Source organism: Mustela lutreola, chromosome 1 (assembly GCF_030435805.1).
Source record: "Mustela lutreola isolate mMusLut2 chromosome 1, mMusLut2.pri, whole genome shotgun sequence".
Lineage (NCBI taxonomy): Eukaryota > Metazoa > Chordata > Mammalia > Carnivora > Mustelidae > Mustela > Mustela lutreola.
Window position 1 is genome coordinate 143,164,013 of NC_081290.1, and position 14,437 is coordinate 143,178,449.

The 14,437-nt window shown below is 33.0% G+C and overlaps 1 protein-coding gene across 4 annotated transcripts in view; it reads left to right on the forward strand.

Moving 5' to 3' along the window:
- LRBA (LPS responsive beige-like anchor protein) overlaps nucleotides 1–14,437 on the forward strand; it is a 742,234-nt gene that overhangs the window by 701,075 nt on the left and 26,722 nt on the right. For all 4 annotated transcript variants that reach the window (XM_059175618.1, XM_059175627.1, XM_059175636.1 and 1 more), the window contains exons 52-53: nucleotides 4,271–4,426; nucleotides 10,334–10,501. In XM_059175618.1, coding sequence (XP_059031601.1) covers nucleotides 4,271–4,426; nucleotides 10,334–10,501 — 324 coding nt within the window. The remainder of the gene's footprint in view (nucleotides 1–4,270; nucleotides 4,427–10,333; nucleotides 10,502–14,437) is intronic.

Here is a 14,437-nt window from a genome sequence, read left to right on the forward strand (position 1 = left end):
AGCAGATGAGTGAGCTGACTTATTTTAAAATCCAGGGTGTTCCCTATGTGTGGGTCACCTTTTTTGTCTTTAAAACCCTTATTTCAGTAGAAAGCTAAGTGACTACCATTTGCAAATGAATTAAAATAACTCACTAAAAGCTCAAAACTGATTCATTTATCAGTCCCCAACATATAAGCTGAAATCTAAGAAGGAATTATCCACCGCAAGGATAAATACTACTCTGATTCCTAAATCATCTTTTGCTTTGAGTACTTATGATTTGCCATATGTTAAAAAATAAAGTGATCACTTGGGTAAAGTTTTAAAAGTCAGGAAAATAAAGTCCACTTGATAGGTCCTTTAAAAACATTATTTATGAAGTATAAATCAGCATTTACCATAAAACTTTACAATGAATATCCTATAGTCAAGTCTAATTAAATGATTGAGCAAACTGTCACCCTTCACGACGATTAGGCATGGGTAAACTTTTTTGGTAAAGGGCCAGATAGTAAGTATTTTAGGCTTTGTAGACCATAAGGTCTCAGACACAACCCCTTAGCTCTGTTATAGCACAAAAGCAGCCATAGACAATATATAAACAAATGAGTATTGCTATGTTCCAGTAAAAGTTTATACACAAAACCAGGCCCAGGCCATAGTTTTCTTCCCTAGTCTACATTACTGGTCACTGGACCATTCACTCCTTTATCCCCTAAAATACTGTTTAAAACCATGTTACCTTGGGGCACCTAGGTGGGTCAGTGGGTTAAAGCCTCTGCCTTGGCTCAGGTCATAATCCCAGGGTCCTGGTATGGAGCCCTGCATAGGGCTCTCTGCTCAGCAGGGAACCTGCTTCCCCCTCTCTCTCTGCCTGCCTCTCTGCCTACTTATGATCTCTGTCTGTCAAATAAATAAATAAATAAAATCTTAAAATAAAATAAAATAAAACCACGTACCTTCTCACATATGTGTAATGTAGCATCTGAAAGTTTTCACCACAAGTTTATATAGTTGCAAAGGTTATTTTTGCATAACGTGTGCAACTTTAAATATATCCAATGGAATTTAAATATCAAAGTGAATTGATAGTCACCACTTTCTGTTTTTAAAAAAATGTACAAACAAGCTCTTTATGGTTGAAAATTTTGTATTATTCCTTTTTTCATCTTAAATTTATATTTTTATCCTGCTTCCCCTACACAATTTTGTTTTAACTTTTCAAAACTGATTACCCTATTTTACTTTTCAGCAATAAAAATATGTGGAAAATTAAACATAGGTCTGTAAATTTAAATGTTAAAGTTTCCTATGACCATAAGACTCAGTTTTTCTAAAAACTAATCTGCACTGAGTTATCATTACAAATATTATGAATACCCACTTATTAAAATTATAAATTTTAATAGATATTATTAAAAAACAAACATTTATTGGAAATACATCTTTAATGAAATGGATAGGGCTTCCACTTCCTCCCATCTTTGCTCAAATATTCATGAATGAGCACTATTTGTTGCTGAATGAGACGGAATTCCTCAATGGTTCTATCCTGTCTTTTTTTTTTTTTAGCTGGTGGAAGCTCTGAGGAAAGTTACTTACATAAGAAAATAGATGGCAAAGGAAAGAATTTTGTTTTAACAATGTCAAATTTTTGAACTCTTTCCAAATTATGTGACAAAATTTATATAGTAATCTATTATTAAGAATTATTTTCATGGTCTATCATTAAATGATCATTTTAACTATCTATCATTGAAATTTATTTTTAATGATCAATTGAAATTATGATGCGATCCTCCTACCATTTTATTGAAAGCAATGAATTGGAAACCACCTGCCCTGCAGAATGATTTGATACCTTGGCATTCACTTTTCAGTCTCACATCAGTATTTTGAATTGTCCCTTTATTTGCATCTCAAGAGATTTTTATACCCTGAGATAAAGTACCATAGTAAGATTCTGGACAGGAAGGAAACATGCCTTTATTTCATTTAGTGGAAGAAGAGTCTGTAAAAAGAGATGTGAGGAAGGAAAACTCAGAGAGTTCTCGGGCAAATCCGATTCAGAGAAGAGAACATACAAAAGTTGAGGAACTAGAAATTGATTCCCTTAAAACCATCTGTGCCTGTTTATCTCTTGGGAAATCTTATACCACCCTCCTGCCAGGGGTATGCATGCCCCAGTTTGAAGACTGCCTATCTAGACAAATATACCTAATTTTCATTAAATAAAAATACCTTCAGTACTGAATCTCCAGAGACAACAAGATAAAGGAAAGGCAGTTGTGAGGTAGATAGGTTATATAGATTGGATGGTTGGACGGATGGATGGATGGGGGAGAGTTGCAATATTAAATTACAGGTAAGCATTTACTTAGAAAATAGTTCATCTGAGTGCTGAAAGAGCATCAGCCTTTACCCATTGGAGAGAGGGGGTACATTGTGGTCACTCAATTCAAAATTATGCATGTGCCCAGATTGGTGAAACGAGGTCCTCCTAAGAGACCACACCCCCCCAAAAAAGAAAAGGTCGAAGACCAGTGAAGGTTTATATCATAGAAACAAAAGTCATATAAATAATAACAAAAATAACCATTTTTAGTTTTCATATGGAATGAAGTACTATAGTGACCAGTATAGAAAGTACTACACACCTTGTCTTTAATTGCTAGATTTCTTGGAATAAAAGATCTAAATTGTACCACACAGCTTCACTGCAGTAGGATACTAATGTCTCTCTTTGATGCACTATGATCCCCATAAAAGCTTTTTTCATTTGCCATCAGCTTCCCTTTGTGTGGGAAGGAGATAACAGGGGAGTGATCACCAAACAGAATTCTATCCTTTTGTACTACTGCTGTCACTTTCTAGTTCATTAATCCCCCAAAAGTATATGAAGCTTATTATCAAATAGTTATCTAACAATCTTACACAGTTAAGTTGTATAGACAGATGCTAGCAGAATCTTGCCGTGTGTCTATGTATACATTTGCCATGTCGTGTTTGCCATGAGAGCAGGGAAGTTTATTTTTGTGTCCCCCAGTGATTCCCAGTACAGCACTGGAAAGTATTTTGAACACTTTTTTTCTTCTGCATTACTTTTTGAGCCTTCTCTTAGGTTGATCACATTATCTTAGTTATGATGTAAAATGAATATTTTTCTATTTTTTATTTTTATCAATAATGCATTTATATAAAAAAATGAATAATGCTTTTATAGGTTGAGATTAAAAAAAAAAAAAAAGCCCTGAATACCATGATGCAAAGAATGTAATGAACAGATCCAAAAATTTATTTGTTTTTATTTCTGATACAGTCAAATTCCTTTGTTACTATAAGAACCATCTTTTGTATCAGAAAGTTGGTGGTGAAATAGCTCTTAGGTCACTAGAAAGAAAGCTTTCTCTTTGGTTGGCCTCATGGTTCCGAAAAAGGCATCTCAGTGAAAATTCCTTTTCTGATAATACACTTGATAGTATATTTCTAAAGGATTATTACTCTTCGTATGTGCTTGATGTCGCTCTGTGTCTGACCTTGTGTCTTGTGACAGACCCCATATCAGGTGCTCTGTAGGGCTTTGAAAACACACTGCTAGGCTGTCTTGTTTTATTGCTTACATAAGGAGTAAGAAAGTGGCAGTGTGCTGTGCATTGACTTTTTCAATTACGAGTATCTTTAATAAATATTCATTCTACCCTTTCCCTACATGCAAGTGCAGGTGTAAACAGGGAAATGGGAGTTCACATCTAGTCAAATTAAAGACCTGTTAAAGCCAAAGTACTCCAAGATGCTACAATATTTCAAATATATGACATTTAAATTCTAATATCTCTTTCCTGTGACAAAAAGTTAAAGGTAATAGATTGTCACAACAGGAATCTATTCTCATGGCAATGGGTGTAATGAGATTGTCAGAAATACAAACCTAACTGTGGTGCAGTCTGGAGACTGTAATCTAGTTTGGTCCTGCCAAGAGCTAGAAAGCATGTTCTGAGAATTGTGTACTATTTTGAAACTGTAGTATGTTATTATTTTTCCCTCTAGGCAAAATTTCTCATGAGATGTTGAATTTAGCTACCTACATTCTCCCAACAACTGGATATATTTTCCTGTTTGGTTTTTCAAATACTATTATGTTCAAATTTTAAAATTAAAGATCAAATATTCTTATCCCGGAATGTGTTGCATCCGCCCCTCACTCCCCACCCCCCCCCCATTACAAACTATAGGATTTTTGTACATATGTGGGTTTAGCAGGATTTCTGTTCTGCTTCTGTTCTCACAGCCAGCAATACAGGAATGCACAGGAGGCAAATCACTGACCTTTTAGACCAAAGTATTCAAGTCCATTCCCAGTGCTTTGTCATCACTTCGGACAACCGCTATATTCTCATCTGTGGCTTCTGGGATAAGAGTTTCCGAGTCTACTCTACTGACACAGGTAACTTACTTTCTTCAGTGAACTAAGGTTAACTACAAGTAGCACTGAGAGGCTTAGAATGATCTCTCATCTTCCTTTCAGTAATTACAAAGTTGTAAAATGTATAACATAGAGACACTGTTTTTCCCTTTTAAGTAAAAATCTATTACATGTTCACTATGAAGTTAATTTCAGCATGTTTTTAAGAGGCAGTTTTTTATAGGAGTTGTGTCTCCCAAGCCTCATGCTCAGAGAATGAATGATTCTTTTGCAATCATATCCAGGTATGTAAATGCCATACACACGTGTACATGCATAATAATACAGCAGATGCCCATGCATACTGATGTATTTTCCCACAGTTTTTCCTTCCTGGAAATTGTCATTAAGTGTATTTCTTAGTAGTAGATACCTTGCCTCCACTCAGTTCTGCTAGTCCCTTGCTGAAAGCTACACCATCATGAAGGAAAGTAGCTGACTGCTGATTTTATATGTGACAGGAGCTCTTGTTAGAATATAAAATTTTAAGTCCATATAGTCATTTGCATGCATCTCCCTAAGGGACAAACCAAGATCAACTCACTATTAAGATGGAAGATCCAATCTAGTAAAATATTTCTAAGTTTTTGTATATAAGATATTGAGAAAAGTTGAAAAGTTTAAGGAAGTCTCTCTAAAGTATTTTAGAAGCTGTTAGAGGAAGAAATCAACTTGTGATAAATAGGTAGTTGAATATTTGAAAGAATTAATATTAGATATTAACATATCAGAACTTGATAATACTGTGGAAGCAGATTATTTTAACTAAAGCTAAGATCTACAAATATCTTGCTTAAATATGTTAGGAATAGGAAATTATTTTTAATTCAAACTTCTAGTTTAATGTTTTAGAGTAAATCATTTTTCAGTCTTGCTAATAATCTTTATAGAATGCATGAATCCTTGCTTCTGCCTTAATAAGTATAATATATTGAAAAATTAATTGTTTATTATTCAAGGACTTTGTCCTTAAGCTGATAGTATTTAATACAGCCATGAGAAAGTAGCGAAAAATAGTCAAATATGTACTGTTCATATAGAACCCTAGAAGTCGTTTATGCCATGACCTCCTTTTTTTTTTTTTAATGGAATCAGTGATCTAGTTTTCTTATAATTTGCATCCTACCTTCTGTAGGCCCAGAAAGAAAATCATTATTCAAGTCTTTCTCATTAAGTAGTACTTACTGCATGTTTGGCTCTATGAGGTTGATTGCTACTGAGCCTAAAACTCCTCTAGAATTCTTTAAAAATGCCATGGGAATTGATGTGTTCCTAAAATTTATTATTATTATTACAACAATTTTTGTCTGATTTAATAATTAAATTTAAAATTTAACCTCTTCTTTCACTATTTTGATAGCTTAAAATCATTTAACCTTAAATTGTGCTCCCTTTTGTAAAACATTCAGACTAAAATTGCTACGTTCCTCTACAGAACTTTCTTAAACATTCTCTTAGATTGCTTATGGTTTTTTACACATTTAAAGAATTAATTCTTTTTGGGTTAAAGGCCTGTAAGCTTGGGCAGCGTGCAGAATTACATAACTATGACAATAAAGATGCAGAGCAATTCTGTCATCCCCCAAATTCCCTGTACTGTCCTTTTATAGTCTCCCTTTTCCCCCACCTCAGCCTTGCACTACAGAACTATTCTTCATATCTATAATTTTGCATCTTCTAGAATGTTATGTAAGTGGAATCATATATTATGTCAATCTTTAGTTTTGACATTTGAGGATTTTTGAGCTTGCTGACATTCCATGTCATTTTTAAAAAGCACTGAATATTAATATTTGTAGAGTTAACCTCACCGTTATGTAATACTAATAATTAAAATAACACTGTCACACACCGTTCTTCAGAATTTACAGAGTTCTTTCATATGCATGATATTGTTTCAGCCTCATAGCAGTCCTGTGAGATAGATAGAACAGGTATCTTTATCCCCATTTTTCAGATGATGAAACTGAGGTTTAGAAAGGTTTATAACATGTTGAAATTCGTATAGACAGTGGTGATTGAACTGGGCTTTGGAGACAGCTCTTCTGACTTCAAATGTAGCATTCTTTGTGATTCCACCATATTATATTATGTAGGTGTACCTATCAGTATTGGTTAATTTGGGGGAAAATGTTATAATTTACAACACTAAGTTCCTAGCATATCTTCCATGTTACATTAGACTTGATAAGCTAAATAACATTCCAGACTTGATAAACTGGATATCATTCCTAACCAACTCTTTCCAAAAACCTTCCACTTTACTGTTTGTTTGTTTTTTTAAATATGTGAGTGTGTGTGTATATGTAAAACATTTTTGTAAGCAGTAGCCTTATTTTAAACTTCATTTCAGTGGGACTTAGCTTGTACAGTATTTATACCTGCCAGAAAAGTTATGAAAAAAATCCTGAAATGATAGTCCTAGTATCTTAATATCTTATATACAAACTCTGATGGTAGTTTTATTTAAAATAATTTCAGTTAGGGTAAATATGTGTTTGTGCTTTTTGACAACAGGAATATTAAATATTTTCTCCTTAAAGTTTGTCAAAGAAGCAAGAGGAAAATTGTATGATCGGTAATATATAATAGCAAAGCTATCACAAGTGTTGAATTCAATTATATTTTAGCACATAAGGCCCCTCCCCCCGCCAAAAAAAAATCCTTCTCTTATTAGATTTGGGGGAAGGTGGGGTTGGGGAGAGAAACATGGTTGTAACGGAAAATTCTTTAAACATAAATCATGTTTTCGGGACACAACCAGAACAGCAGAGGCAACAATAAAACCTTCCCTCAGCAGTGGGAATTATTTTCAGGCCACATTTTAGATTCAGTGGTGTAGAGTCCTGAGCTTGAATTTTTTTTTATTTGTAGCACAGCTGTCAAATAAAACATTAACTAGAAAATTTGTTCTGTCAAAAAAGGGATATTCTAGTGCTTGTGGTAATATTTGATATTAGTGTGTGGAGAGGTGGACTGGTATTAAAGGAAACAAAAAATAAAGGTTGAGGAACACTTATGAGATTATCAGAAAATAATTTACCAAAAAGAGCAGCAGGTATTTATATGCTGTGATTTATTTAGGAGGAGTGAACCTCAACCCCATAGCAATAACAAAGACTGCGGAGGAAGGCTGCCAGAACAGGAAAAAGTAAACTTGAAAAAATAATGCTTTCCAGAGTTGAGTCCAAAGTATAAAGTGTAGAAAATATTTAATTTGTATTAAAATATGAAACATTTTAAATGTAAATATGTAAATATCACTCCCTCATTTCATTCTTCCTTGATGCCCAATCTAAATTCATTCTACATTATTCTCACTGATCCTACCTTGTTTTATCCTTTTATAATACTTAACGCTATTCATAATTACATATGCTTGTATTTGTTTAAAGTCTCTTTGGCCCACTAGACATTAAATATTCTGAGGGCTGGGATCATGTCTATTTACCACCAATGTGCATGTAAGAGGGCCTGATGCTTGGCACTTAGTAGGTGTGCAATAAATGTTGAATAGGAAATAATTGTGATAACTTTGGGGGGGGATTAAAACACTAGGAAATTTTAATGAAAAGAAATCACAGTGACTGAGTATACATTTTTCTAACACTGATATTATAGATACAGGGCTATGACTTAACTGAGAAGTAACAAAGGAATCTTGGAAAGTTCTGTCACTATAGTTAATTCATCCCATTTTTACAATTAAATCTTTCCACTTTGTCCTCACTGAGGTGGAAATTAGGTAAGTTACCAAGTGAAGAGCTGCTCCTTTGCAAGCCTCCTGGAAGCACGTGGGTTTCCTGTGCACCTGGTGCCTCATGTACCTCCTTAATTATAATCACTCCCCTCCTTACTCCCACAAACCACTGAGGTGATAGGTATCAAATCTTAAATAAGCTTACCCTCAGTAACCTATCTAAATCATTCCTGGAGTTTACATGTTCTCCATAGTCAGGTTTAGGCTGAGACAGAAATAACTCTTAATATTCTGTTATCAAAAAGCATAATCAACAATATGATGTGTTCAGTTATTTTCAGTAGTTAAAACTCACTAATTCAGCCTTCAATTTTCTAATTAAGTTTTCTAACTTTGTCTTACCCCTTATAAGAAGGCCTGCCTTTACTCTAACCCCACCCATTTTACCATGAAACCTCTTCACTTTGTTCTTCAGATAAATTGGAAATGATATGGAAATGATTATATCTTTTCATATTTAATTTGCTCTTTTTCTTTTCCATTTTTTTCGTTCTAAGAAGTTTTGAATTCTTCTTTACCGTATTCCTTATCAATACAGCTGATTTTTAAATGAAATGTTTTGATATCAATTTAAAGGTTGGAGAAATTCAAAAGTGCACATTTTTAACCTTCAGTAGTTAAAACACCTGTTTTGACTAAAATCTTTATTCATGGGAGAAAAAATACGCTTTATAATTTGTGCAATTTGAGACTGAAATGAATTTGAATTTAAAGTTACTAGTAGTAAGCTGCAAGAGGGAACCCACTGTATATGGCGTGCTGAGTGAAGTAAAATATTCTTCAGCATTTTTTAAAAATTTGCAGCCTTTGTAATAAGCTTCAGACTTATTAAAATGAAGAATTTAAAAAAAATTAACAGAAGTACTTTTTTAGTTATATTCATGATGAGCTTGAAAAGTTAAATACACTCAGATGCTAATACTTAACTGAGACCTTAAACTTTCGGATAGGTTATGATGTTTCCAAATTAAACACGGACTTTTTAGGCATATTAATCTTTTTTCAGCTTAGAGGTCTTTCTTCTTGAACATTTGAATTCTATTTATGTGACCCCACTGAAATACTTCTTTAAAAATAAAAATTTAAAAACCTACCTCATTGCTGATTATTAGAGGTAGACACACTATGGCATTCATCTGTAGTTCTATAGACATTTCAAAGGCAAATGTTAGCTTAGAAACCATAGGGATGTAGTAGAAGGGCTGCTATAGCTATTTCATTCTTTAGACAAGTTTGTATGAATTATAAACACCATATCTGATTTTTAAACAAAGATTCTCAAAGTGGGGGCTTTACTTTTTTTCCCAGCACTGTTAAGTGACTAATTCATCCTGTGTCTGAAGCCATCCCGAGATGTATAGTAAGTGTACTGGCTTCTTCCCTTTTGTCCCCAGTCATTAATGTTCGATAAACTGCCATTATCTTAACTTCATCATCACTCACCAAGGAATTTTCATCATTCAGGCAATCAAAACAAAGAAAGAATGGCCCAGCTCTAATTGCAATCACAATATATTAGTCTTTTTACCAAAACTTAGTTCATGTAATTCTGATTTAAAAAGAACAGAAACTCTCCAAAGTGACTTATATCATCCTTGGATAGAACACTTTGAAAAAAAGAAGCACATTAAATCTTTACTGATTCAGAGAGAAGTTTGTATTAGCAAAGTCTGAATTATAGAGTACTTAAAGAAAGGCACCACCTAAGTTTTATTGTGCTTTGAACCATACAAAGGAACTTAAGATATTGCTGAAGTCATTCCAAATGCAAGTTCTTCTGGGCCTGCTTTAATCAGTAGACGTGATTCATTTGGAATTTATTAGTAGCCATGTATAATGATATGGTACCATGGTCCTCAAAAATTTTTAACATTATGTCTTTCAGAAATGTTACCACTGTTCAATTGATTTTTTGTTGTTACTAATATTCGAAGAAAACTTTTAGGTTAGGCCAGATCACATTTGATTGTAAATTCTGCTAAGCATGATACGCTCTAGTTCCATCCATGTTGTAAATTCTGAATCATCAGAATCTGAGATAATATGACTTCATTATCTTACAAAGGAAATAGTCACAGGAATTTTTTAAATTTTATAGCAGTTTTAAAGAAAATTGTTTTGTATTTCAGGAAAATTGACTCAGGTGGTATTTGGCCATTGGGATGTGGTCACTTGCCTCACTCGTTCTGAGTCCTATATTGGGGGAAATTGCTACATTCTCTCAGGATCACGTGACGCGACCCTTCTGCTCTGGTACTGGAATGGAAAAAGCAGCGGGATTGGAGATAACCCAGGCAGTAAGTACAAACTTATTTTATAAGTAAACTGTTACAAGTGATATATAATAACATTTTGCAGTGAATTAATGTTTTTTATCATGGTGAAAGTGAAACTGAATTATCAAGTCTTTTTAATTTCTTAGTTATAATTTAAGAAAGTTCTATATAGCCTTTCAAGTATGTTTTGTTAGCATTGATAATTCTCAAGTGCAACTATGAAATCTCTTTTCCATATTACAGATTATTCTTATGAACTGAAAGTGCTAGTTCTTCATTGGAAATGGCTGTCACCAAATAAAAGAGAGGTGTTCCATTCACGAACAAGATATAACATAAAAGAGCAACCACATATTATCTTGTTTATCAAATTCATATTTTAAGAGAGCAAAAGAACAATTATAATTTTGTGGAAATGAACCAGTCTTTATAAAGAATATGCTTTCATTTACATATTAAAAGATAAAACAGGTTATAAAAGGCCAACATGGAATATTCAAATTGGCTCTTGGTTTTTCAGATGGGAAATGAATATGTTCACCAACAGCCTTAAACATCTTTATGAAACTATGCTGAAGGCAGTAAAACAAAAAATGTGTAACCATTTAAAATTGTAATTCACAGAAGGCAAAAAAGGAAGCAGCTACCATTAAAACCAATCGCACACAGCTGCAGAAAAGAAATGGCTTTAGAAAAACACATTAAGAAGTAGGAGAAAACAATTAAAGGGACCACCTGAAAAATGAGAATTTAATTAAAATGATTATGACAACACTGAAGAGTTCCTGCAAGAATAGCTTTAGATTTTTACTTCATAAGGTAGAGCATTTTAACTGCTCTTAAATATTTACAGTTTCTTAATTTAAAGCAAGTTGCCCTGTATTTGGTTAAGGAAGCACCATTTTGTCCCAGATTGCTTTACCTGAATATCGTGGTACTTCACTCCAAATTATGAAATAGTCTGAATATGTTTCAGTCCATCACATTTTGGATTGACTTCTTCAAGCTGTGCTTGTTAAATGTCTAATATTTGATTGAAAATGAAACCTTTAATTATTAAATTAATAATATTATAATTAAATATTTCAAAAAATATTTAGTAAAAAACCAGTATATAATTTTAAAAGAACTGTATGGGAAATTTTTTTTTCTTGTTTTATGTGATGGGTAAACATAATTTTTATTAAATCCTCCAATATATATTTCGTATGTTACTCAAATCAGGGACGATTCCCTATACAAATAGAATATGAAAAATCACCTTAAGACTGTGATGCTTTGGATAATACAGACTTGGTGTATGTGTTTCAGTGGGGGGGCAGTGCGTCTGTGTATTCCTCATATTTATACAGACATCTGCATTTTATATGTAATTATAAAATTTTAAAACATGTAGACTTCAGGGATTTTGTCACTTCTGTTTGAGAAAGACTTCATGTTCTTTACATTATGGACTCACATTCTGCTCCTTCTTCATTTCTGGCCTTTTAGGAGGGTCTACTTTCAATTTCTTTTTTTCCTCTGTCTATAAATTTAGTTACTGAGATTTAGTAAATGATCTAAGACAAACCTAGGCTTGACATAAATAATAAATATACAGTTTGTTACTTAGCTAAAAATATTTAGGAAGAATTTTCTCTTGCCTTCAAATAATGTGTTTCATTCACCTACAGCATTCCAAACACAAGAAAAGAATTTTTGGTTTGTTTTTTGTTTTTTTATTTTCATGACCTAATTGTGTTCTATATGTTATACATGGTCATTACCAATGTGTACTCTGAGAAGTAGCTAAAGGCTTATTAGCAACACTTATATGTAGTGGCCGTTATTCAGAAATTAACGTGTATTTTTAAACTAGAAATATTCAGCTTTTCCAGAAGGGAGAAATATATATTTAAATACCTTATAAATCATCCTAGAGATGGTTTTTACATGCTTGTCCTCTAAAAAAATGAATCAAATAGCATTGACCAAATCCTGGAGTTTGGAGTTCAAGCAAATCTAAGTTCCGAGCTTTGCTGTGGTCCTTCTGTCTTGTCTGTAAAATGAAAGCAAGAATAGTAACTGACTTAAGGTGTTATCAGAAGCACAGAATGCTCAGAGCAAATCACCACACAAACACCATCTTGTTGGCATTAGAGTATATATTATAATGTTATATTTTTCATAAAGCAGTTCATCTATACCCTCTCATTGTCTGCAGTATGGTGGATATTAACTCCTAGTAATGCTGGTAATGAAAAGAGAAGAAAAATAAAAGAATAACATAACAGCACATCTAATAAAAATTTTAGAAAATTGTACTGTATCTTGACTAAATTAAATTACCTTTCTCAAAGTGAACCTCATCCTTTCTGGCCCTTTTATAGTGTCTGATCTCCCAATCTAATTTTGCTTTAGCTCTGAAGGATGAATCTGGGAGAAAGACAAATAGGCACTTTTTCATATAATGAGAATTTCCACGCATTAGAATAGAAAAATGAACAAGCCAGTTTAAGCTTTTAAAAAAAAAAACAAAAACAAAAAAAACCATTTTTACCATGCATGTGAACTGTGTTTTACACATTTATGCAGACTGGTTTAGATTTTATAAGCCTCTGGCTCGTTGATGGCTCCACGATGCAGCCGCTGAAGTCAGAGCTTTTCAGATGAGGAATTTTAGCTTATGCTTATTCCTACATTTTATCTCCTGGATGCAATATAAATGACCTTTAAGAAACAGCTACACTTTTTTTTTTTTAACATATAATTTCAGCCTGGTCTATAAATGCACACAATGCCTCAACTTAAATATTTGCACACAGACTTTTTTCTCTCTCTTGAAGAGAAAATTAAAGAAAACTAAACTATTGCTTTTTCTGCATTTTATAGGTCTCACTCAAGCATTTAGTTTTTGTGTGGTTTTGTTTTTTTTGCCCCAAAAATCATGAGAATAAGCTAGTGATTTTCCTTCCTAGGGTCATATGCCTGCGCCGTTTTCTATAAATCTGACATTAGTGCTATATGTGAAGTTCATAGCTTTATTCCTATTTTTTAAAAAATCATGTTATCCAGTATTAAATTACACCTTACTTGGGCAAAATCTGGCTAATTCAGCTGCATAAAACCTATATTTAGTTTATCTTGGGCTTTTAAAAGGATACACATGTTTTATAAACTCTGCCTAGATCACGTGGCAAAAACCTTGTTTTCCTGTATAACAGATAGTTTTTCATCTTCGACTCTTTTGTTTTGTGATAGTTATCTCCTGTGGAATGCAATTTTCTTACCAAAAAGAAAAATTAAGATACAATTCCACTTAGTTGTAGATTTTTAAATAAAATTAACCGAGAACATTTTAACGAAAGATATTTTCTCCATGGAAGCATACCTCCCTTTCCCCTAGTACTCTTTGTGTTTTACAACTGCATTTGTGTACCAAAATGCTTTACTGAAACATGCATTTTTTTCCTCAGAATAGTGCTATACAGACTGTATATTCGCAAATTTTGGAGAAAATGTGCCCCAGTGCATTCTGTTGACATTTAAATACTTTAAACTTTGAAATGATCTTATAAACGAGATGAAAATTTACAAAATAGTTACTATCTATGATTTTTGTATTACTAGATCATAAACTTAAAATTAAATGCTTATTAAGAATTTTCAGGCTTCTGAATAATTTTTTTTAAAAAGCAGTTGATTAGCTTGAGAAGCAAATGGTTGCTGACTGAGGGTGTTTTGTGGATGTGTGTATATAGTATTTCAGTAAAGTACTTTTCCATTCTCACATTCTGTTTTTGATTTGATTGAAAGGTGGCATTTTTTTCCTCTTTGCAATCAGACATGCTAATCTATGTCAGCTTTCTCCTTTATGGGAATGGCGTCTACTGAAAGAAAAAAAAAAAAAGCAGAAGTATTGAAGTTTTTTCATAACAACAAGATTCTGTTCTTTAAGAATATTTCAGCACCATTAAT